Source organism: Cnephaeus nilssonii, assembly GCF_951640355.1.
Source record: "Cnephaeus nilssonii genome assembly, chromosome: 4".
NCBI classification, from domain to species: Eukaryota; Metazoa; Chordata; class Mammalia; order Chiroptera; family Vespertilionidae; genus Cnephaeus; species Cnephaeus nilssonii.
Genome location: NC_137075.1, coordinates 6914197 through 6940938, shown reverse-complemented (window position 1 = coordinate 6940938; position 26742 = coordinate 6914197). Strand labels below are relative to the sequence as shown.

Genomic DNA, 26742 nt, shown 5'->3' with positions numbered 1-26742 from the left:
TAGTGATCTGGCCTAAACCAGCAGTCGGACATCCCTCTCACAATCCTGGACCACTGACTCCTAATCACTCGCCTGCCTGCCTGCCTGGTCACTCCTAACTGTTCACCCCTGCTGGCCTGATCACTCCTCACTGCCTCTGTGTGCTGGCCTGATTGCCCCTAATTGCCCCCTCCCCCCCCTGCCGGCCTGATCGCCCCCAACTGCCCCCACTGCTGGCCTGGTCACCACCAACTGCCTTCCCCCTCCCCCCCCCCCCCCCCCGCTGGCCTGGTTGCCCCATGTAGCCTGCTGTTCAGTCGTTTGGTCGTCCCTCACTAACCCCCCTGCTGGCCTGGTCATAAGCAGCCATCTTGTGAGGGTGTGAGGGTCAATTTGCATATTACCTCTTTATTATATAGAATAATTGACATATCACATGATATTAGTTTTACGTGTACAACAATGATTTGACATTTGTATGTCACAATAAATGATCATCACGGTAGGTCTAATTAACACCTATCCCTGCACATAATTACAAATTTTTTTTTGTGTGATGAGAACTTTTAATATCTACTTTTTAGTAACTTTGAAGTATACAATGCAATATTATTAACTGTAGTCACCATGCTACTAACATATCCAGGTTTTTGTTGCTATTTTGAATGATACCTTTTTATTACATTTTCTAGTTGTTGCTGGTATAGAAAAATACTGATTTTTTAAAAAAGTATCTTGCCTGTTAACCTTTGAAACTTTAATTACTTTAATAGTATGCTGATTCTTTTTTAATCTATCTGTGATACTATGTGAATATTTATATCAGGTACAAATAAGATGATTTGTTTCTTCCCTTCCCATCTTTATGCTTCTTGTTTTCTTTTTCTCCTTGTCTTGCCTCTTCCTTTCCTTTCTTTCTTTTTAAAAATAATGATGGTCACCCTACCCGGTTTGGCACAGTGGATAGAGCGTCAGCCTGTGGACTTAGGGGTCCCGGGTTTGATTCTGGTCAAGGGCACATGCCCAAGTTGTGGGTTCGATCCCCAGTAAGTGGTGTGCAGGAGGCAGCCAATCAATGATTCTCTCTCTTCATTGATGTTTCTCCCTCTCCCTTCCTCTCTGAAATCAATAAAAATATATATTAAAAATAATAATAATGATGGCCAAGAGTTCTAGTTCTGTGTGAAAAAACAGGTTAGTGGGAATTGTGTCTTACTCTCTGTCCCATTGAAAGGTCACAGCAATTTATTTTTGAGATCTCAGTTCTTATCTTGATTGGTCCCTCTGCAGTATTTAACACTGCTGACCTCTGCTTCCTTCGCTTCTCTGATACTGCATTCTTACCATTTTTCCTTCTGTCTCTCCTGCCTCTCTTTCAGTCTCCTTTATTGGTCTAACCTTCCTCTGCCCATCTCCTGAGTGTTAGTGGTGTTCCTCAGATTGCATCCTGGGCCAAGTTCCATCTGACTGTGTACTGTCCCAGGTTGAACTCATCCCTGCCATGGCTTCAGTTCACCATGACTATGTCCCCTGACTCCAACTGGCTACTTAGATATACCTCACACATCTCTGGCTTTTAAAATCCAAAACTCCACATCCACTTCCCTACCCCAACTCTCCTTTTGTTTACTCTATTTCCGTAATGGGTTCTGTCCATTCTGTAGCTTCAATCCAGAAACCTGGATGTCATGCCTTACTCTCCCTCACCTTCTCCTTTCATTTTTCCTCCTGCTAAATCACTCATCCTCTCCACCCCCACTGTTATAATCCCAGTTCCAGCTTCTGTCCCCTCTGACCTGGATTCCTGCAGCAGACTTTGGTCTGCCAGGTGTCTGGCCTGAAGCTGGTAGCTGTGGAGCAGTGTTCCGATTTTCCTAACCATGCCAGAGACAGCATATCCCTTCTCTGCCTGTTTTGGGGGGAATTGTTCATGAAAGTTCAGCTAGGCTCTCTTTATCCCTCCCACTGATTCTGGGAGCTAATATTTCTTAAAAGCAAAAGTATCTGCATCCAACATTTCCCTTTCTCCATTATACTCTTGATTCTGCAGTTCAGAGTGGTATTTCTAAAATTCACATCTAATCATGTTAGCCTCCGGCTCAACACCCTTCAACAAATGCTATTACTCGTTAGTCAAAATCCTTAACATGGCCCAAATCTCTGCTTGATCTAGGCCTTACTTCCTCCCTCTCAGCTCTTATGCTGAATTTCTTTCATTTCCTGTCATAGCTGTGCCCTTTCTCCGCTCTAGGGCCTTCACACATAGCCATTTCCCCCGAGACGTTGTTCATGTTTCACCTGGGATAGCACTTCCCCAGGAGGCCTTCCCTGACCACATCTGACTCAGGTCACCTCTTGCAGTTCCCACTGCAACTTCTCAGGGCAAATATCACTGAATTGTGACCCTCGGGGTCCTGCCCAGATGGTAACTTCTGTTTGGACAGGGATTCTTAGTCCCCAGCACAGTCCCTGGCATACGGTGAATATTCAGTAGCCATTTACTAAATGGAAATGAAATACTCTTTCTCTAGTGAAAATGTTATTAGTTCTGTGTGATGGTTAACAGAGTTTATCAGGTATAGGGAATTTATTAAAACTTTACTAATAGTAGTCAACCAAGCATCCAACCTCCCTCTTTCCTTTCCTTCCTTGACCCTTTTTTACACTAATATTTATTGAGCACCTTAGTGCCAATGCAAAGAAATGTTGAGAATAATCTGAACTTTCTGAAATTTGAAATAAAACCAACTAGTATTCTTAGATCCAAACCCTGAGGCGTGGTTGTGATGACAGAGTCCTTTACAGAGCCTCTGATGGGGGTGATGTCTAAGGTGCTCCCCAGACTTTCTTACATATTAGCAGGACGTCTTCAGTTCATGTGTTCTGGAGAATTACTGGAAATGGGTCCTTCCTGATGTTTCTCTTCCTAAGCATCTGAGTGTCAAGTCCCTGCCTTTACTAGAAGGTGCTTCACTGAATAAGGCAAAAATGTAGTGGGCCCTGGTCAGTTTGGTCAGTGGTTAGAGCGTGAACCCACAGACTGAAGGATTGCAGGTTCAACTCCCATGGATTCCTGGTCAAGGGCACGTACCTCGATTGCAGGCTGGCTCCCCGGCCCTGGTCAGGGTGATTGCGGCCCTGGTCAGGGCGATTGCAGGAGGTAGCCAATCAACGTGTCTCTCTCACATCAATGCTTTTCTCTCCCCACTCCCTCCTCACTCTTCCTAAAAAAATCAATGGAAAAAATACCCTCAGGTGAGGATTAAAAAAAATGTAGTGGAATGACCTTTCATTGACTTAAGGTCAGTTTGAATTCTAAGCATACAAGGGACTGGACTTTGTACAGCCCGCTAATGAAGGTAAAAGTTCTCAGTGACATGTAACTTTTGTGCTGTAGAGATGCAAATCATTTTTTTCCCTAGGCTGGGGTGCTATACTATTGAACAGGTACCAATATTGTGTCTAACCTTGGACTTATTAAATTTATAGTGATCCAGCTCTCCATGTACCAAACCTTCATTAAGTGAATAAAATTGGATATATTTTTAAAATTTACAAATAGTAATTATGATTTATTTATGAATTTTTAAATGTCACAAAATTCTTTTCAAGGGATTTTAATTTAGTAAAATTATGTGTTAGATTGAGCCACATCTAATTTCTGTTTTTGTGGGCCAAAAAGGTCAAATATGAGCAAGTTTATATGGTTCAATTTAATATTTATGGAAGTGTTATATAACACTATATTTGAATTTTTAAAATTTCAGTATCTACTCCTTTCAAGTGAAATTGGCAAATTCCCTTCGGAACAGTTGGATTTTCTGGTGTTGCAAGTAGAAATGTGTTACAAGTAAACAATGGTGGTTAGGTATTTCTTTTTTTATTTATTCTTTTGTTGTTTTTAGGTATTTCTTACTTGGCGAATCTAGAAGTGTCTGCAAAATACATTTCTGTGTATTTCACAGCATCTCTCTGTGCTGATTGTCACTTGTTTACTTTTTAAATCTCCGAGTTTTTTGTCCTCCAAAGGGCTAACGCCCCCTTTGTTTACCTAGAAACCTTGGACAGAACAATAATAAAGTAGCCCCATAAGAAACAAGCAGGTAACCTTTAATGCTAATGAGGTGTTTTTTTTTTGCCAGAGCCCTTCTCAACAGATTTTTATGGAAAATTAGAAACAATAGCAGTTGATGGTTTATTACAGACTTTTTATAAGGGCTTTGGTTTCAGTGAGCCCATCTGTGACAAAGCAGATTGATGGCAGTGATAGGCTAGTGATGTCATTGTGATGTCAGTACTGCCACTTATAACTGCACAGGCTTGCTAGTTGGAACACTTTGTGTTGACCTGGGAAAGGAGGAACAGGGCAGTTCTGTATGCAGAAACCCATCATGGCTGTAACTGGAGATGAAACCGGTAAGAACTTCAGATAAAGATTTAAATTCTGCAAAATTATTTTGGAAGTTTTGAAAAATTATTTACGGACCTCTGAGTATTTCAAAAGTATTGCTTTTCTAGTAGCTGAGGAGTTTTATATCTATTCAGTACACAGGCATCTTAGTGTAATTGGTTCTGTGCTCAGTATTATATTATTGGATCCAAGGCAGTTCTCTCTTTCTGCTTCACTAAAATAAGCTGTTACTTCATCTGCAACCTGTTGCATATCCAGTGCAGCTACAAGTTAAACATACTTACGGTTCAATTTGTAAAAAAAAATCAAGCTTCCGATTCCGTGGCTGTGTACAAACGTAGCTCCAAAGCAGACCAGCGTTTGTGTACCTACTTGTTTCGTTGCTCGAGTGTCTAAAATGGTCTGTTCCTCTCTAATGGAGTTCAAAGGGCTGACGTCATTGCATTTCCTGGAATCGTGGTTCCTCAGGAAAGTGGAAAAGTTAAACTCCAAGCGGACTGCGCATTTACGTCAGCCCCGAGTCAGGTTGTGATTGAGTCAGTTCCTTTCGGCTCCATCGAGCTGAGCAGAGCGCTGTTGCCAGCTTGAGGTTGTTAACTAGCTCCTGGCTTGCCTGTCTCTGAGATCGCTCTTGGACTGAGTAGCTTCATTTGTAAGCCTCACTTTAGTGTTTCTCTGCAGGTAAGTATTTACTTTAGAAAGCCGGCACCGCCCAGGGCCCTGCACCACTCCCGAGGCCCACAGGTGCTGGAAGAGGTGGGCTCCGGGCCCAGGCACCCTCACCCCAGCTCTCTGCGGGATTTGCGACTCACGGCGCCCTCTAGTGCACAGCCAGGGAAGCGCATGTCTGAAATCGCCCTCAGACCACATTCTTTAAACCTGTTATCTTTAATTCTTTCTGTGGTTTGGTTTTCTTAGTTATAGGTAATGCTTCTGATTTAGTCGCTAATGTCCCTTATGTTGTTGCAACTTTGTTTATTGAGTGGTGCTTTATTTCTTACCAGTACTGAATTGCATTTGAATTCATGAAGAATGGATAATTGTAAACAGCTTGCTCTCAAGTGGGTCTCAGCTCCTCTTCCTAGATAGAAACATTCCGTTGTCTTGAGCAAGTAATACCGGTATTAAATTGTTTTTAAAATTATCTTGAGCTATTGTTTTTCTCAAAGAAGTTTTGTAAAGTTTTAGAGATGTTATAGATTGCAGAAGTTCTCAAATGGCAAATTTATCATAAGATATAGGTGGACTTAAACTCAAATACTGCATGTCATATGATTTTAGAACCAAATGCATTTTGTGCATATATTTATTTTCTAAAAGTGATTAGTTGGTTTATATCTTTCTTAACTAAGCCTTTCAATTTACCATTTGACTTCTCTAAGCATGATAGAGAATCATAACAAAAAATAAAATGATTTGAATATACTCAGAATATACTTAAAGATGAACATTTAAGGTAAAAATTTGTACAATTTTTAAACTATTGCTTGTAAATAAATGAACATCACCCATAATGCTTATTCATGATTTACCCTTTTCAATTCAAAATTTTCTAAATGTTGAAACTTTATAATGTCAAACTTTTTTTACTAGACCTCATTGTGCCTTTGAAAATCATTGCTTTTGGAAATCTGGTCAGTTCTGACAGAGTCAATTCTATTTGAAATGCTGTTTGAAAATGGAAAGGACATTGCCTCTTGTTTTGTTTTTTTGTATTTTGAGGTGGATTGATAGATTATTGGCTTGCAAACTTTTTTATCGTGACCCACATTTATATCATGATGTGGTAGACGTGTGTGTGTGTGTGTGTGTGTGTGTGTGTACCCTACTTTTATATAAAATCCACTTCAAAAATAATGCTTATCCTTAGTATATGTAATGTATTCATGCTTTTCTACTTCTTTTTAAAAATGCTATTCTTGACCCATGAAATTGATTTTATAACTCACCAATGGTCTACATCTTACAGTTTAAAAACCCGATCTAGACCAAAATCAGGCTGCTAACAATAATGACTGGCCTGGGAAAGTTTTTTATGAGCACTTACTTATAGGATCATTGAATTGAATGTGAAAAGGGAATATTTATAGTTTATAGAATTATATCATTCTGTTGGATATAATTTACATTTTTATTAGAAATAGTTTTGGCTTTATTTATAAGCTGATGTTAAGAGCCTAACTCTTTATCTTTTAGTCTCTGAGTCTAAAAAACTCAGAAGTAGTATTCAGCCTGGACATCTAATTATTAAAAGCAAATATTCCAACTAATTCAAATTTGAAAAATAGTATCTTAGTTAATATTTGATGCATGAGAATAGGGATACAGAGATATACATTTCACCTTTGTGAGAGGAAAAGGTTTTTGTTTGGATATTTTCGTGTAAAAGAATGATTCGTATCAGGTATAATAGCTTCTTGAAGTTGGTAGCAAGGCAAGTTATAATTATGTTGGAAGTGAAAATATAAGAGTCATCATAAGTTTCAATAGTGCTCCAAATCTGTATGAAATTGCCATTATGCTATTTTCCCACTATTTTTGAAAAATGTTTAATGAAAGATCATTTGGGACAATTGTTTCACTTTTCCCAGTTTTATTAGCCTATATAAACATACTGTCTAATAAAATAATACTTTGCATTTATGTAAACTTTAAAATAAAAAATCATTTAATGTTACAAATAAAAATAAATATAAATGTGGTAAGAGCTATCAAAGAAACTATCAGATCATGAGAGACCCACAGGTAATATAGGTTGAAGGATCAGAGTAGGCCTCACTGAGGAAACCATCCTATATAAGAAAAGCGTAACATGCAAATTGACCGAACGGCGTAACAACTGGTCACTATGACATCCACTGACCACCAGGGGGCCGATGCTCAACGCAGGAGCTGCCCCCTGGTGGTCAGTGTGCTCCCACAGGGGCAGCACCACTCAGCCATAAGCCGGGCCCATGGCTGGCGAACCCAGTGGTGGTGGCGGGAGCCTCTCCCGCCTCCGAGGCAGCACTAAGGGGCAGTGAGCCAGGCTCATGGCTGGCGAGCACAGCAGCAGGGTTGGGAGCCTCTCCCGCCTCCACTGCAGGTGGGCGGTAAGGAGCGAGGGGTCCCAGACTGCGAGAGCCCTGGACTGCGAGAGGGATATCTGACTGCCGGCTTATGCCCAATCCTCCAGGGGATCAGGCCTAAGCTGGCAGGTGGACATCCCCCAAGGGTCCCCGACTGCGAGAGGGCACAGGCTGGGCTGAGGGACCCCTCATCCCACAGTGCACAAATCTCATGCACCGGGCCTTTAGTATTTAAATAACCTATAAGGAAAATCAGTTTCCATGCAGTCTCCCTGATGTACAGATATTATGTTCATTTTGCATATAATAACACAGATCAGAGTGGATAAATGACTCTTCCAAGCTTACACAGCTAATAAGTGGTAAACCAGTTTGGCTCTTCAGACTACAGTAGGTTTTCGGGTTACATCGGAGATCCGTTCCTACAGCGCGACATAACGTGATTTTCGCTGTAAGTCAGAACCCACCTACATAAGCACCTACGTCACTCACAAGGAGCACATGCACAGCAGTAATGAAGTGAAACAGTAAAAAAAATTTAAAAGAAAGATAACAATTCCTGACCTTTACTTGTGGTAAATAAGTAATAAAAAACATAAAGCACATACAGTATGTACATATGTCAAAATGACGGAACTTTTTTTTTTTTTTTATAAATAAATGGGAGATGGCAACATAACCATGAAACGATGTTCGTCGAGTCCCACGTAAACCGAGGACTGCCTGTATCTGGTTCTATTCACACCATTTTATATTGCTCCTCAAAATTCACCTGACATTGATAAACTAACACTGTTTATAAAACATAAAAAAGGAAGTTAACATCATTTTGACTACTTAAAATGGATTTTTTTTCTAGAGTATTATTACTCTCCTAGGACAATATGTTTATTATATAGAACTTTAAATGTCGATATTTATAATTTTTTACAAACTTTTTTTTCACTCTTAAGATTTTCACTTAATGCACAACTCATGTGTAACTTAAAGTAAAAATTAACGACTTAATTTTATGTGGTTTGTGTTTGTAACAAATTTGAAACCTTCACTGCTTAAATAGTCATACTTATGTAGGATTTAATTTTCCTGTAAAAAGTGGAGCAATGGAGGAGGGAAACTTTTTGGCAATGTTAGACGCCAGGTAATGACAAGCTTGATCTGGGCATTAGGAGACCTGGTGTGGCAGTAGGGAGGGAGAGAACAAAGACAGAGAAGTGAGGAGCTCCCTGCTTCTGAGTATGACCATTACTTCTGTTTACCCCTTCGGTGTACTTGGGATTAGTGACACATAGCGAAATGACTTATGAAAATAGGAGCTCCATATATAAAAATTGTTTTGTTCAGTTAATGTGCTCAGTACTATAGAGATCTCAATCGAGAAATAATAAGCAAATAAAATCACCATTAGGGTGTTGATAAACTGTTTTACTTTGGAAATTATCAAGATGGTCATTTGGCTAGGTTTCTTATTTCTTTCTTTGTTAGGAAGAAACAAACACTTCTTTGACTTGTGGGGTTTACCAGTCTGATGAGATTATATCATTTTATTTTTTTGTGTGTGTGATTCCTCATCCTCTATTTTAAATTATTACATACATTTAAAGGGTATTTTGTGATATTATCTGTTAATCATTTATTCTCTAAAGGGATATAATAAAAATTATAAACGTTTTTAATAGGCATATTTTTAAACAAAATAAGGAATAAGAGCCACACATGTCAATCATTCTATTACCTAGATTTGTTAGGAGGGAAACTCGAGGGGAAAATATATTTATGGATGTTATTTGCCTTTTAATTAATATGCAGTATAAGCATAATTTGGAACATTGTCTTTCAGAGCTTAAGGAAGGGAAGAGGAAGGGAACTAACATTTGCTGAATGCCTACCATGTGCCAGGCACTGTGCTAGACACTTTGACATACATTACAGGGTTTATTGTGAGTATTAAATGAGATAATGTATCCCCATTTTACAGATGAGGAAACTGAACTTGCCCCAAGTCACATGGCTGGTAAGTGGCAGAGCTGCACTAGAACCCAGATTCCAAACCCCTTACTTTTCCTTCTGTACTGTGTTTAAAGCTTGCACAGAGAGGTATGAATTGAGAGTTCCAGGAATTTTCTTTCCCATGAAATATTTGATACCAAACCTAAAACATTGTTTTCATGTCAGGAGTTAGATGGCTGGAAACACTACAAGTAGAACTCCTCTGCTTCTAAAATGCCAGGTTAGATTATTAGTATCCAGGGGAAGACTTAGGAAATAATGCATTTTATCAAGAAAGGCCAGTTTGAATAAGTCTTTTAGGGCTTTCCATGTATTAGTGTTAAAGACTTAATTATAATAATAGTCTTAAAATAATAAAGCTGCTTATTTGAAACATTCCAAATGACAGTGGCCTTGTGCAAAACCCTGGAAAGTTCAAAATTTACTTCATAGTGCACAAGTAAACTCACCAATCACCCATTATATGCCAAGTGCTGTGCTGGATTCTAGGAATGCCAAGGTAAAAAAGGTATCTTGTCTCAAGTTTTTTGCTGCCTTAGAATAAAATTAGTGTATCTTTTTTATTATTATCTTTCTTCAATCATGAGTTTACACTCCTCATTGATGACCCATTTATTTTCAGAAATAATTTGTACAATGAAATTTTAGAATAAAAAATAATTTGGGCCCTTTTAGTAGTTAGATGGAACAGGAATTGGCTTTTCATCAAAGAATGTAGTTCTTTGAACTGTTATGCTAGGTATCTCATCTGTTTTAAATTATCACTAAGTTTGTAATATTGGAAATAGAAGCTAACTTTTATATAAAAACTTTTCTATAACTTGTTTCAATAACAAAACTTTTTGACATTTGGATTTTCTTAAAACAAGAGCTTCTCTTTGCCCATATCTTTTTACTGTATTTACTAATAGATTGTATTTGAATATATGGAATTTATCCATTGATATTTATTCACTATTAGATGTGTACCATGACCAGAAACTTATACTAATCCTGCTAATTTATACTAATTCATATTTCTGCTTGAACCAAAAAGGTACAATCAGATTTTCATTGAAGAAGAAATGTCTGAAAAATTGTGATAAAACCAGTTTGTTAGCTAACATTTGAGAATACATTTAAATATATCATCCTTTTGAGGCAGGATAGTAAGAAGCTAGGAAAATTCCTTGGCCAGTGGAAGGGGGAAACTGAGGCAGATAGCTGAACAAACTGGCAGAGCAATTTACAGCAGATACAGCAGGTCACCCCCCTAGAGATAATACCAAGGCCTCGGTTTTATCCCAGCTCTAGACTCAGAAAAGCAGCAAAACCAGGTGCGGGACACCAGGACCAGCTGCAATGGCTACTGACCCCCGCCCTGGCACTGACCAATCCGTAAACATTACGGTAATGAATGAGCACACTTAGAAAACTGAAGAATATTCTGCTGAAACCCTCCTCTGAGGTCTCCACTAAGATTCCCTTCTGCAAGAAAGAGAGAAAACCCTACAAAGAACCCAGCACATATACACATGCCTTTCCCTTCCTTCTCTTCTCCCATGGGCATGCATCACCTAAACTCCAACGGTCCCCACAAAACTTGCAACTAGGGGAGCAATGGGCAGTGGCAGCTCAGCTGGGCTGACCCCCTGAACTTGTCCCTAAGGCCCCTTTTTTTCTGACTTCCCAGTGAGCTACAGCAGCCCTGCCTAGCTCTTTCCTGTCGCTTCTATCCCAGGCTCTTCCTTGTTTCACTGTCCCCAGCTTTCACAAACGTCCTCTCGGTCACCGGGACATCTTCCTGCGTAAAGTCAAGAACCCGCACACCACCTGCTGGCCCTAAGCAGGCCCGCTCAGGGCCAGGTCCCCTTTCCGGTAACGCTTTCCAGCTTAGCATTGTAGGGTATTTTTCCTAAGCTGTTGCTCAAAATGTTTTAAGAATGCTTCTTTTGAGTCACCCTTATCCTTCATGGTGCCAGATTTGGTCTTTGGAAGGTGGCTTCAGCTTTTGGAAATAGGCAAAAATTTAGAACCATTTCTGGTTCTAAGATCAACGAATGAACTTTATTTTTTTTTAACCCATCCTTCCTTCCCTTTTCATTTAAAAAAAATAGATACTCTGAAACTAACTTTTGTATATTGTATAAACTTCCTGCTTTAACTTTTAAGTACAGAAAAAAGCAGATGTATACAAAACTAGAGAGAATAATGAACCCTTCTGTACCTTTGTATTAATTTTATTGCACTTATTTGTGAGCAATTTGGCAAGAACAACCCTAGACCAAGGTCTACATCCCTGCTGCTTAAAATGTCAACATGATGACATGTAAACATCTCCCTCGTCACTGCTATTGTTCCAATTTTAGAAAGCCTTTGTAGGCTCCAGCTGTTCCATTGTTTCAGCTTTTATTATCCCATAACCTTCTTTCCAGATGTTGGTAAAGAGAACAGAGAAGAGAACTGTTATTCTATGCTTCAATCTTCTCTACAATCTGATTTAAATATATATTTTAAATCATTAGTAAGTAAATAGTTTATAATTGACTTGAAAATTCTCTCCAAATATTTCAAAGTTATAAAATTTCTGACATATAATGAGACATCTGTGTATATACTATTTTAAATTGTCACAAAAACAAATTTAGGATTTTCCCCAAGTTGGTGATCATTATTATATTTATCATAATTTCTACTTGTTATTATTTCTTAAATTATATATAGAAGGAAGAAGCAGTACAACATTATAAATGATATTTTTATTTGCCTTATGAAGACCTCTGATCTTCACCCAAAGCCATATTTTTATTGTTTTATTCTTTCCTTTAATTCTTAAGCCCGTTGGTGGGGGTGTAAAAACTTGGCATTTACCCCAAAAAGAAACATAGATCAATTTTGATTAACCTTTTAATCTAATTGGCTAGGTTCAGTAATATTATTCTGTTTACCTGAAAAAAGCATTTGTCTCCCTTTTGAGTAAAATTTCAGTTCTTAGTCAATGGATATAACACATTTTAATGAGATATAGAAGCAATGTGTTTCATATTTTGATTAGTATTAGGTTCAGACCAAGTTTTGTAGGATTTAATAACTTTAAAAACCATTTTCTTGCATTGATTTTTGAGGGGGGGCATATATTTTGTCATATCTCGTCAGAATGTCACATGAACTCTGGATTGCATGTTCTCAAAGTTGAAACAGTGATGGTAGGAATGTTTCATCACTTCAACCCCTCTTTCTGTCTTAAGGAAGTTTTTTACTGCAGTAGATACACACATTTTGATTATAAATTAAGACACTTGAGGACGTTAGTATGCAATCTGAATACTAATAAATACTAAGTGTCATTTAACTATGATTATACTATCATTAGAAAACATGCTTTTGACATTATTATCTCAATAAACCTAAGACAGACAAAAATTATCATTCCCCAGAGAAACCAGTTTTAAATGGAGCTTTGCTGTTTTGTTTTTTTATTTGCTTTTAAATGAAAATACAGTGAGTTAGTATTTTCCTTCCAGTACTTCAGTCATATTCTGGTGTTAGGACTTCCACTTAAAGAGATTAGGTGAGGGTATAGGTTATAGGAAAATTAACTGGATAGAAATGTTCTGCTTAATTAAAATTTTCACAGTGATGTGCTAGAGCCAGCTCCCACTGATTTGCTAGAACTGATTGTTAAATTTTCAGGATTTTTGTGAGCTGCTTGTTAAAATAGCTATTAAAAATGTAAATATACATTTAACAAGTTACTTAAAAACATTAATAAATACTCAAAATTTATCATTTATAATTTTTTATCTATGCTTTTGCAGTTATTTACATCTATTTTATCTGTATGGTGTGCTACTTACTGTGTATATCTTCCCGACTCTATATTCATTGAAGTCACACTGGTAGCTTGAAATTGGCCATGGTGCAAGCATTTACATCATGGGAATTGACATGCTACAGACATATCAGGGCTTTCCCCGCCCCCCCCCCCCCCCCCCACCACAAAGCTGCTTGTTAAACATTTATCAGCACACCACTGATTTTAGACTTGGCGAACTCTCAGTTGAAAAACCTCTCTACTTTTAGCCTTTGATAAAAACTTATCTAAAATGCATTAGGGCATTTTTCTACCTTAAATGTATAGAGCGTGCGGAATATCATTGTTCCAAGTGCTGAAGATCTTTGATACCTACAATTTCTGTAATGCTCAGAATAGTCCTCTTAAACATTAGCAAGATCACGTCTTAGAACGTGTAATAAGAAGTATATTACTTCCAGGTAATTTTATATGAAAATATCAAGTTCTAAATAGTTTATATAATCATGTAATATTTCATTGCAGCTGCCACTGGTGACATGCCAACTTACCAGATCCGAGCGCCTACTACTGCTTTGCCACAGGGAGTAGTGATGGCTGCCTCACCAGGAGGTTTGCACAGCCCCCAGCAACTTGCAGAAGAAGCCACACGCAAACGAGAGCTGAGGCTAATGAAAAACAGGTAAGATGGTTCCCTAGAAATCAGCAACCACTTATAGGAAATATAATTGGTTACTTTGGACTTACTAAAAAATTACTTTTCCTAAGCTATTTCTCCCAAGTTCAGTATCAAGTGGCATTTTATGTGGATTTGTGCTCTGCATGATAGATTGTCTGCTAGTCAGAGTTCCTAACCATGAACCTATTCAATCAGCAGGAGATTCATCCTTGTGTTAGAAAAGTAATGTCTGAAAGATACATTAGTTTTTTTAATGATGATGGAAAGGCTTTATTACAAATAAAATTTTATTTTGTACTTAGTATTTATTTTGTGAAGTTAAGTGAGAAGTGTAATTTTCTAACTTCTTTATTAGTAAAATAAATTTGTATGCGTTAAGAATTTTCTTAAGATTTTGTTTTTTGTTTTAATTTATTTTTTGTTAATCCTCACCCAAGAATATTTTTCCATTGATTTTTAGAGAGAGTGGAAGGGAGGGGGAAAGACAGAGGGAGATAAACATCAATGAGAGAGACCCATGATGTGAGAGACCCCCATCAATTGTTTGCCTCCAGTACATGCCCTGACCAGGGCCAGGGATTGAGCCTGCAACTGAAGTACATGCCCTTGACTGGATTCATACCCAGAACCCTTCAGTATGTGGGCCAGCGCTCTATCCACTGGGCCAAACTGGCTAGGGCTCTTAAATTTTTTACACGTTTCATTTTATCTATTTTGTAACTTTGTTTTTTCTTGATTGTACTGAAAGACATCTTTATTCTGATAAATTGTAGTCAAATGAAAATACAAAACAACAGAAAGAATTAAAATTACTCATAGCCCCACCACTTATGGATACCTACTGATATTATCCTATATAATAATCCTATATAATAAAGAGGTAATATGCAAATTGACCATCAGTCCAACACTCAAGATGGCCACCCCCATGTGGACACAAGATGGCTGGCACAAGATGGCTGGCAGGGGAGGGCAGTTGGGAGAGACCAGGCCTGCAGGTGAGGGCAGTTGGGGGCAACCAGGCCAGCAGGGGAGAGCAGTTAGGGATGACCAGGCCTGCAGGGGAGGGCAGTTGGGGCGACCAGGCTGGCAAGGAAGATCCGTTAGGGGTGGCTGGGCTGGCAGGGGAGGGCAATTAGGGGCAATCAGGCCGGCAGGGGAGGGCAGTTAGGGCCAATCGGGCTTGCAGGGGAGGAGAGTTAGGGGTGACTGGGCCAGCAGGGGAGGGCAGTTGGGGGCGACCTGGGCTGCAGGGGAGGGCAGTTAGGGGCGACCAGGCTGGCAGGGGAGGGCAGTTAGGGGTGACCAGGCCTGTAGGGGAGGGCAGTTAGTGGCAATCGGGCTGGCAGGGGAGCAGTTAGGTGTCAATCAGGCTGGCAGGGGAGTGGTTAGGGGGTGATCAGGCTGGCAGGCAGAAGCGGTTAGAGGCAATCAGGCAGGCAGGCAGGTGAGCGGTTGGGAGCTAGCAGTCCTGGATTGTGAGAAGGATCCCAGATTGGAGAGGGTGCAGGCTGGGCTGAGGGACACGTATGCCCCCCCCCCCCCATGCACGAATTTCATGCACCGGCTCTCTAGTCTATAATAATAAAAGTGGAATATGCAAATCGACTGAACTGCTGAACAGTGGAATGACCATCCGGACAACCTTCCAGATGAAGCAGGGGCTGTGAGGGCTGAGGCAGCTGGAATTGCAAAGGCCTACTCTTGCCCGAATTTCGTGCATTGGGCCTCTAGTAGTATATACATTTTCAGCCTGCTCTCTCTCATTTTCTCACTTGTTTTTGCACCCTATCACTGTAACTTTATTATTTTGTTGTTGTTAATCCTAACCCAAGGATATTTCTTTCATTGACTTTTAGATTTTTAGAGAGAGTGGAAAGGAAAGAGGGTAGGAGGGGAGAGAGAGAGAAAGAGAAAGAAACACTGATGTGAGAGAGACACATCAATTGGTTGCCTTCTGCATGTGCCAGGGCCAGGCCTGGGTTCAAACCTGCAACCCAGGCACGTGCCCCTGACCTGAATAGAACCTGAGACCCTTCAGTGCGTGGACTGATGCTCTAACCACTAAGCACACTGGCCAGGGCTGTAGCTTATTTTTTTTTTAAAGCAGTATATCATACAAAAGCTGTTTCCCAAAATTATTTTTTAAAATCTAGTTTGCATATCATTTCTTTTTTAAAATATATATATTTTATTGATTTTTTACAGAGAGGAAGGGAGAGGAATAGAGAGTTAGAAACATCGATGAGAGAGAAACATCGATCAGCTGCCTCCTGCGCACCCCCTTATGGGGGATGTGCCTGCAACCAAGGTACATGCCCTTGACCGGAATCGAACCTGGGACCCTTGAGTCCTCAGGCCGATGCTCTATCCACTGAACCAAACCGATTAGTGCTCATTTCTTGGTTTAATTTTTATTATGGAGAATGGTGCAAATTAATTTGATTTTCAAAATGAACAGAATAAGAATAGTCTGTTTTCCCAATACTCTTGTTACCTTATTTCTAGGTTTTAAATAATGTCCTCATTGTAAGAAAACAAAACATTTCAGATGGACTTAATGTGTTTTCCTATGATCAGGACCACATGGGAGTAGTTAATTTACTAGATGTTAGCAACCTAGTTAATGTAGAAATTGTGGTTTCTGAGCCTCTCAAAAACAGAAACAACTGCTGAGTTCATCACTGTCCTCTGTAACGGAATGTGAAGCAGCAGCAGCTATATTCAGGTTACTAACATAGCCTTTTAAATGGCACAATTTGATATATTATAGGACTTCTTATGTTTGCTACAGTTCCTAAGTTTATTAGTTATCACAAATCATGAGATGGAGTTTTCTACCCTGTGAAACTCAGCAGATTACCAGAAATAGGCTCATTAGATACACACATCTTTTTAAAAAAATATTTTTTTATTGATTTCAGAGAGGAAGGGAGAGAGAGATAGAAACATCAATGATAAGAAAAAATCATTGATTGGCTGCCTCCTGCACACCCCCTACTGGGGACTGAGCCCGCCACCTGGGCATGTGCCCTGACTAGGAATCTAATCATGACTTCCTGTTTCATAGGTCAATGCTCAACCACTGAGCCACACTAATCCCGCTAGATACACGCATATTTATCATTGCTTGTTCCAGGTTTATAAGTCATGCTGGATTCACATTTTGCATCATCATTATTTTGCTCAGAAATTCTGAAGGGCCTTGAATGGGTGCGGCTCACATAGTATCATTGTTGTTTTGTGGAGATCTTGTTATTGAAGATCCCTAACTTTGATTAGATGGAGGAACATGGATACTTTAAAACTGTATTTTCAGAGATCTCAGGAGCTATGAATATAATTGCCCCTCTGGTCATAGAATGTACATTGTGAGGTTCAGTTAGAATGTAAAGTGTGATGATAATGCAAAATTGTTCATCCATGTCTTATTTTCCCAAAGAAAATAAAAAGGAAGAACTAAAAAAGTAGCCTTCTTATCTCCCTTTTGTCATTTTATATCTTTACTTTTAAATACATTTTTTCTTGATTTCAGAGAGGAAGGGAGAGGGAGAGAGAGAGAGAAACATCAATGATGAGTGAGAATCATTGATTCACTGCCTTCTGCACGCCCCTCACTGGGGATCGAGCCCGCAACCTGGGCATGTGCCCTTGACTGGAATTGAACCCGAGACCCTGTAGTCCACAGGCCGATGCTCTATCCCCTGAGCCAAACCTGCTAGGACTACCTTAATTTTAGATTAAAAAATTTTGTCAGAACTACCAAAATGAAATAGATAAAATATTAGGCAGTAGGTTCCTATAAAAGGTGCCCCACAGCTACATACACATGCATATCAGCTCTCCCTGAGGGGAAAAAGTAAAAATAAAATTTTGAGTTAAAAAAAAATAATTAGTTAATAACTTTTGGATAGCATTTGTGTTTGGGCTCTAAATAACCAAAGGGAATGGAGGCGTACCCTGGTAGGTGTTACCTTGATTGCCAGTCCAGAGGTGCGTGCAGCCAGAAGAAAGGCTCCTCAGTGCCATCGAGGATCCAGCTCCTCCTCCCTGTTCTGTCTCGTGAGTGTGACATTCGTTCCTGTGATCACAACATGACTGCCGCACCTCCAGGCATTACTTCAGTTAGGAATAAGGGAGAAGAACTGGAGCTGGAAACGGGGCTGCTTGAGTCTGACGCTTCTAAACACTTTTCCTGGAAGACCCTTCCAACAACTTTCACCCACATCTCATTGAGCAGAAATAGCTAATAGAATATCTAGCTGCGAGGGATTCTGAGAAGGGTCTATTTTAGCTTTCCGAATCTCCATTTCAGAGCAAGACAAAGGAAAAGCAGATAATAAATGGCTGTTGGGTTGTTCAGTATCTGTTGAGTAAATACCATATATAAGTTTTAAGTGCTTTATGACTGCTGTTTCTGTAGCTGTCACCTAACTTTCACAGGTGAATAGGGCTGGTTATTATCTCACCTTGCAGTTGGGGAACTAAGGTTCGGAGAGTTACATAAGGTGGTTACGCAGTGCAAAGTGGACGGAACCTGGGCATGCAATCAGGCTCCATTCCAGAGCTTGTCCACTGCACCACATCCGAGTCACCCCAGAGAGATCGCAGTGGGAGTTTCAGATTTAACTTCATGGAAAGAATGTCGATTTTACTCATTAACATGAAAGAGCTTTTACACATTTTTCTCTTTTTATTCTTTGGCTACCATTTATAATGGATATTTAATTATATTTCTACCAATCTGGTGACAGTTTTTATATTTTTACAGCCTTGTCAGTTTTGCTTGTTTACCGTGTATTTTTTCTCCATGCTGAAGATATATCCAGACAAATGCAAAGCCTGAAAACTGAGCTAACTATTAATAGAAGAAACAGGTGTTTTCCATAGCTGAGAAATTCTTGGGAATGTGCCATCTACTAGTGTTATTTAAGCTTTGTGCTTGAAACATTTGACTCTGGTAGCACACACATGCACGCAGGTGAAATACCAAGTATGGGTATTCACAGTAAATAGTACACCTTGGTAAACACAAATTTAAAAATTGATCAGCCCACAACACTGCTGTTAGATATTTACTTATTTATTATTTATTTATTTTAAATATGGAACACTTCACGAATTCGCATGTCATCCTTGCTCAGAGGCCATGCTAATCTTCTCTGTATCATTCCAATTTTAGTATATGTGCTGCCAAAGCAAGCACCTGTTAGATATTTAAATTTTCATTTAATGGTGAATTCTTTTAAAAATGACTATCTTCCTTCCATATTTGGAATTTAATATAATTTTTTATTCAGGAAAACCTTGGTTTCATTAAATGTATTTTAGCTCCTGAATTGTGTTCACAAACTGGCAAATTTATGTGTGCTTGAATTTATTTTTAACTTTTTCCTGTGCATCATTTAGATTAAGTCAATCTGTATTTATCAGATTCAGTTCACTTGTATATTATTACTGTCTTATTAACCGGTTGAGAAGTCTAAGAACTTTGTGGGTTCGCAGGGTGAGTGCATTGTTCTTGGCTAGGAAATCGGGGTGATTTTTGTCCTGCAGTGCATTGGGATTTCAAGATCTCTTCTTTTCTGCTGACTTTAGCTTCCCACAGAGAAAACACAAATAGATAATTATTAGGGTCAACTATCCTAAAAATAAAGCAGAATTGGCCAAATCTGTTGTGTGCATCAATCCTAGTTCAGAAATGCAGCGATGGTAATTGACATTATAGTAATTGGTATTTAGACATTCAACACAACTTCTGATAAAATGTTGAATTGTCTCGCAATGTATGATTTTTTTTTTATGTGAAGGTTACCCCAATGGCATTTATTCTGAATTGAAAACTCCAAAATAAAATTGTTATCAGGATACATCCTATAAAGGAATTCAATAATGTAGTTGCCACCCCTCCCCACCCTGAAGAAAAGGAGAGAGAAAATGTTAGCTGTTTTCATCGTTTTGTTTTTTGGGGGTAGGGTCATGCATGAAAATTACTGTAACTCATCTATTTATTGTGTTTGTTGCTTTGGCTGCTGGTCTATTCTTTCTTTTGGGCATGCCTACAGTACTTTAAAATTCAGTATATCGGTTAGTAAATGCATGTGCTGGGAGAAGAGTCTTGCAGTGCGCTTTTGAGTTATTCAGTAGCTGCTTTTTCATGGTTTTAATTGTGGTGTCTCACATTCCTGGGTTTAAATTGTCTGAATTATTGAGTATTTATTATGTACCATGCCTTCTTTCCTTTTTTAATTTTCGGAAGCAGAGTTCGTTTCATTTTGGTTTATGAAAATGTGCATGATTTATAACTCATTTATTGTTATTTTTATTCATGTTGTTTCTCAGTCAATAAACTGCTTCTTGCAGTCGTGATTGATTTACTTGTTTCACTGAGATTTAGTCTTGAAGAATTAAAATCTCCCATATTGACATTTAAGTTTTCTGAGGATTGATTTTTGTAATCATTTTTGATCAAAGAAGTTAACTCATTGTGATGGAATGTGTGGCTTTTGGTGGATAAAAATGACTAAGATAATTGAAAGGATCTGTAAATGTTTTTGTAGAAATTCCACTGTGGGATGTGGTTCTATTGTTTCAGGTTACTGAAAACCATTCTGGTCACTGTTCTCATGGAATGTATACCCTAAGAAAACACCATTTACGATGAATGCTGGTCAAATGGACTGTGCTCTCAAGTTGTTCCTGTTGTCTTAGAGTCACCTTAAAAAATGGCATGTGCTTGGGTACATTTGTCATGTGGCGTTGTACAGACCTTACCTAGGACTGACTGGCTGTTGAGTTTGGGGGGTCAAAGTTCACTGAGCCCCTCTGGATTGTGCTGGGAGGTTGTTCCTGAGTCATTTGCCTTGTGTTGGTTCCAGGGAAGCTGCCCGGGAGTGTCGCAGGAAGAAGAAAGAATATGTCAAATGTCTTGAAAATCGTGTGGCTGTGCTTGAAAACCAAAACAAGACTCTCATTGAGGAACTCAAGGCCCTTAAAGATCTTTATTGCCATAAAGCAGAGTAACGGTCTTTGACTTGGACTTTGTTTACTGTGAACTCTAATCAAGGCAGGAGATGGAGCAATTCTGCTAATTGCCATGTGGACATATGGAAGGGACATTTGTGACCCTTAGGAATCCGGTTTGGCTTAGGGTTTGAAGTTTAATTAGAAATGTTGTTCCAAGATTTGGAGTGCAACCATGTCACATATAACAAGCTTACTTCAGTCTGTTTGTCAATAGCATGCATGCAAAAATTGTTTTGTTTGCCCTTTTGCTTCTATTTTTTTTTTCCAGGGAAGCTGCTAAAGAATGTCGACGTCGAAAGAAAGAATATGTAAAATGTCTGGAGAGTCGAGTTGCAGTGCTGGAAGTTCAGAACAAGAAGCTTATAGAGGAACTTGAAACCTTGAAAGACATTTGCTCTCCTAAAACAGATTAGTAGAAATATTTAACTATGAACTGAATACAACATGTACAATTGCTTTTGAAGGCAATACAATATGTAGCCGACAAGAATTATGGCTTTTTTCCTTTGTATCATTCATCATATTCTCGAATTTCTAACATTCCTAAAATGCTTCATTGTACGTAGTTAACTTAGCTGTAACTTCAATTTTTTTAAAGAGACAAACTACAAAAAATTGTATTTAACAAATTTTTAAAATGAAATATTTGTAAGACTTGTTCCAATGTCACATATTTGCAGTTCCCAATTTCTGTGTCCTCAATAGTGTCCTATGCAATAAAATTTTCTGCAGGTCTTTTAAAAATCATTTTAGGAAAGGATGATCAAAGGTAATGCATCTGGCAATACAATAAAAATAAACCACAAAAAAATACTTTGGAAAGAATGGAAAGAAACTGTGACATGCCTTTATGAAAATAAGAGCCTATAAATGAATTTATGGCATTTGCAGATTTTTATAATTAGTTGCTTTGTAAGGGAAATATTGTGTTACTGTCCTTGAATGCCGTAGTTGGAGGACGTTCTTAATAGAACCATGTTGATTACACATGTAGTGTTCGGTGGTCATTTAACTATCTGAACGTTTCCTACAGTTTTTACTCTATTGTGTAATAGAAAAGATCTTGCAAAAGCTCCAGTGTCGATTTAATGTTACCTAATGAAAGTTACAACAAATTGTTAATAACCTGGAATGGGATAGAAGTTAGACTTAGAACTGTATTTGCAGACCTTCAAGGGTGCTCGAGCTGATTTCCACACTGGGTCTGATTTCTGCAAATGCTTTTTCTGCCATCTCATCAGAAGGATAGCCCCAGAGCTGCTGCACAGAAGAGCCACTGCTCGAGTTCAGCTTGTGTGGTGGAGTAGGCCTTTCTGCACAGGGTCTGGAAATCTGCTGATAGACTTCTATTTTGAGTTTTAGGTAACCACTATAGGAGTTTTAAAGTAAAAACAACCCAAGATTTTATTTTCCATTTCAAAACAGCTTGAAGTCTACATTAGATCAAATATGTTTATGTGAGCACATTTAGATGAAGTTCATTACATTGAGACAGCAGTATTATTGCTGGTATCCACATTTCATTCTATGTTTATAATAAAAAGCTTTAAGGAATAAGCCCAAAGCCCTAACCATGCCCTGTTCTTTGTCTATGTCTTCTCTCATTCACTCATAAGACCTTTGTTGAAGGCCTACTCTGTGCTAGACTCTGCTATACTAGTATTTTCTACTCTAACTTCTGCCTTGTTGAGGATGCTGCCATCCCATCCCTCGTTTCAGTAATAGAACTGGTCAGTGCGTGTGGGGAGGTACAGCAGCAGGAGGTCATTTATATAGCATCTAACTACTACTCCCGCATCATAATTCTGTCACTTATTTGTAACTCTCAGAAGGCAGAGCATACCATTTGGAGCTTTCTTTAGAAATACCTATCCTTCCTTTAGAGTCTGAGCTCTAAATTTATCTAAAATTTTAAAAAATATATGTATTTTATTGATTTTTTTACAGAGAGGAAGGGAAGAGGGATAGAGAGTTAGAAACATCGACGAGAAAGAAACATTGATCAGCTGCCTCCTGCACACTCCCTACTGGGGATGTGCCTGCAACCAAGGTACATACCCTTGACCAGAATCGAACCTGGGACTCTTGAGTCCGCAGGCCGATGCTCTATCCACTGAGCCAAACTGGTTAGGGCTAAATTTATCTCAATTTTTATCTCCTATAGAGAAGTTAGATGAGGAAAGAAGACAAGAAGAATAAGGAAAACCCCAAGTTTCAGGTGAAGGAAAATGTTTCTGTAGGAGGCAGATTTTGAACCAGACCTTGATGTGATAGTGCTGGGGAGGAAGGTCCTCCAAACGAAATCCAGAGCGCACACTCCAAGGTGCTTAAATTTAGGAGAGGGGGAAGATCAAGTTAGTACCCACACAAGAATTAGTTTGGTATAAAAAAGAATGTGTGCTTCACTCTAAAATAGTTATTTCAGAGGAAGAGGATTGCATCTGATTGCTTGGGGCCAAAAATAAATGTCCCCTCATCTCCATAATGCTTTAAAAATAAAATTTTAGCCCTGGCTAGTGTTGCTACGTGGTTAGAGCATTGGACTGCAGACTGAAGGGTCACAGGTTCGATTTCTGGTCAAGGGCACATATCTGGGTTGCAGGTTTGATCCTGCATGTAGGAGGCAACCAGTCTATGTGTCTCTCAAATTGATGTTTCTCTCTCTCCCCTTCCCACCCTCCCTCCCACTATAAAAATCAACGGGAAAAAAATATCCTCCAGTGAGGATTAAACAAAAAAATATAAATAAGTAAATAAAATACTATCTCACCAAATAAGTCCAGAGGTAGGAAATCCTAGGCTGCTCAATATAGTGACTTAATGGCATCACGGCCAGGTCTTACCCCCCTGCTCTCTGTTCAGGCTGGGTCCCCTGGTCTAATATCGCTGCCACAGTTTCAGGGAGGAGACAGGCAGCATCCCTTCCTTTTGTCCTATTTGAAAAGCAAGGACAATTTGCACAGAGGACCCTCTGAGTCCTTACTAGCTAGATTTTCATCATAACTAGTCACTGGTAAGGAGAATGGAATTAAAAGCACTGGATTTCCAGTGAAGATTCAACTCCTGGGGTTGGGACAGTCCCGGGCTTCTGTGAGGCATGGCCATCAATATTGAATAAAATGGGTTCTGGAAGAAAGCTGTTGATGCAGCTGACAATGTTGCCATCCAGAGATGGTGAGGACGTTCATTGCTCAGGAAGGTGGTAACAGCTTGAGATAACTAGGGCTTCAGCCGAGCTCTCAAAGGTGCATTGGAACTGAATTCTTGCTCATTCAGTTTGTCCTTGAAACCAAAGCTCTTGCTATTAAAATAGCTTGATTTTATAACTCTCCACTCAGCCTCCAATAGATACTGCCTACAAATGCGCTGAACATAGCAAGCAGTAAATTGGAAGCTGCATAGATATCTACATCTTGACCACATAGGTGCATAGAATCCAGAGCTGCATTTGGGGGCAGGGGGGTAGGGGGGAGGGGCGCAGGGAAGGTCATTCCAAAAGTTTCAGAACCAGGACTTTTGAATATAGAAATTACTGATCCTGGATCATAGGGTTACACCATCTTGTCATATTTAACTATGTAGTTCGTAATGTTCAAACATTAGAAATGGGGAAATGAAAGAAATGAACTTCTGTGTTGAAATGTGTTTGTGCACCACGCTTTCCCGAAACAGGACATGTTCCATCCCTTTTCCGTTTCCTTGTGTCCAGTTCTTGCTTCCTGTGTGCCTAAAGTACACCTTTAAAATATATAGTGAGGACTTGTGGAACCAGCACTGTGTTTTTCTAGATTGCAGTGAAAAGCAACTAAGCAATTCGGACATGTTTGAGACAAGCAGAACTGTTGCCAGCCAGCTAGCCATGACATCGTTTCAGCGTAGTAGACCAAACTTCTCCGAAATGTGCCTCTTCTTTTCTAAGGTCATCCTAAAGACACAGGCCTGATCCTGAATTCCTTAAGCTTGGTATATCTTAATCTTTATGCTTTATGTGTAGCTTTTTTCTATATAAATTCATTTTCTCATAAGTACATTTTTAACACTTTGTTCTTCAAAAACCCATTTTGCCATTTTGTGATAACTAACTTATAATGAGGTTTAAGATATTTGTTTCAGGACTATTCTCTTTACACACAAATAATTCCAGCAGGGATGGAAAATTATGAACAAAAGGAGAAAACTAACTGCTTTGTTATACTATATTGTACTTGCTCAAATAAAATACAACCTTTGTTATTTCCTTTTTTGTTTCTTTAATCCTCACCTGAGGATATATTTTAATTGATTTTAGAGAGAGGAAGGGAGAGGGGGTGAGAGAGAGAAACATCGATCCATCTGGGGAACAAACCCGCAACCTGGGTATGTGGCCTGACGGAATTGAACCCATGATCCTTCCATGCATGGGCCAATGCTCCAACCAACTGACCCACACTGGCCAGGTCAAACTCTGTTATTTCTAAGCCGGTCAATTTTCACAAGGATGCAGAGTTTTTTCCAGGTCTTTGTTTTCAAAATATTTTGAAAAACAGCTTTGAAAGCTGGGCCAGCATGGGTTATTTGAACTAATACCCACTCACACTGGATTTGGCCTGTTCTTTTAATGGGTGCCTTTTACCTCCCTGGGCAGTAGATGAGAGTTGGAGATAAAGACCTATGCCAAATCTACAATAGGAATTCCTTTGGTTCCCTTGTGCAAAAACCAGTCAAAATCTGAATAATCCTGAACCAAATAGATTCCCCTCCTCTTCTGTCCCCTCATGGCACCCAGTTGTGGGGTGCATGGATGGACAGCACAGAAGGGAGCTCATAGGGAAGGCATAACTTGTCGGTTTCTTTAAAAACTTTGAGATCTAAATTACATACGATAATTTACCCATTTAAAGTTTATAATTCAATGGTTTTTAGTATATTTAGAGTTGCTTAACCATCACCACAATCCAATTTAGAAATTTTCATCACCCCTAAATAAACCCAATATCCACTAGCAGTCACTGCCTCTCACTCCCTCACTGTCCCAGGCCTTGAAAACTATTAATCTACTTTCAGTCTCTATAGTTCACAAAGAACTTTTTACAAATGGTGGTAAAACATATACATAAAATACAATTTACCATTTTACCATGGCTTGATACCTGGTGGGGACATGTGGGAAGCGGCCAATCAATGATTCTCTCTCATGATTGATGTTTCTCTCTCTCTCTCTCTCTCTCTCTCTCTCTCTCTCTCTCTCTCTCTCTCTCTCCCCCCTCTCCCTCTCTGAAATCAGTAAAAATATTTGTTTAAATAATAAAATAAAAGGTTTTAAAAAACATGAAATATGCTGTCTTTACCATTTTTTAAAGTTCAGTGGTATGAAATACATTTACATTGATGTGAATCAGATTTCAGGAAATTTCTAACCTTGCAGAACTGTAATTCTATGCCATAAAAAAGGAGTTGTTTAATGGGTATAGAGTTTCATTTTATCCACTTAAAACTAGAGTTTAATGACATTAAGGACATTCAGTTGTGTGACTGTGATGTTTTTGTTATTCCAAACTAAGACTGTACATTACTATCATCCAAACTATATCATTACTAGAGGCCCGGTGCACGAAATTCATGCATGGGGAGGGAGTGTGTGTACCTCAGCCCAGCCTGCACCCTCTCCAATATGGGATCCCTCAAGGGAGGTCCGACTGCCCATTTAGGTCTGATATCAGGCCTAAATGGGCAGTCGGACATCCCTCTCACAATCCAGTACTGCTGGCTCCCAACTGCTCACCTGCCTGTCTGCCTG

At 39.1% G+C, this 26742-nt stretch overlaps 1 protein-coding gene across 15 annotated transcripts in view; it reads left to right on the top strand.

Annotated features, from left to right (window-relative positions):
* Nucleotides 1-26200, top strand: part of CREM (cAMP responsive element modulator) — an 88099-nt gene extending 61899 nt beyond the window's left edge. For 3 of the 15 annotated variants that reach the window (XM_079769132.1, XM_079769134.1, XM_079769124.1), the window contains 3 exons: nucleotides 9437-9472; nucleotides 13787-13943; nucleotides 20819-21369. In XM_079769132.1, the coding sequence (XP_079625258.1) occupies nucleotides 9437-9472; nucleotides 13787-13943; nucleotides 20819-20963 (338 nt within the window). In that variant the 3' untranslated portion in view covers nucleotides 20964-21369. The other 12 variants (XM_079769135.1, XM_079769131.1, XM_079769125.1 and 9 more) reach the window with 11 other exon arrangements.
* The last annotated feature ends 542 nt before the right edge of the window (nucleotides 26201-26742 follow it).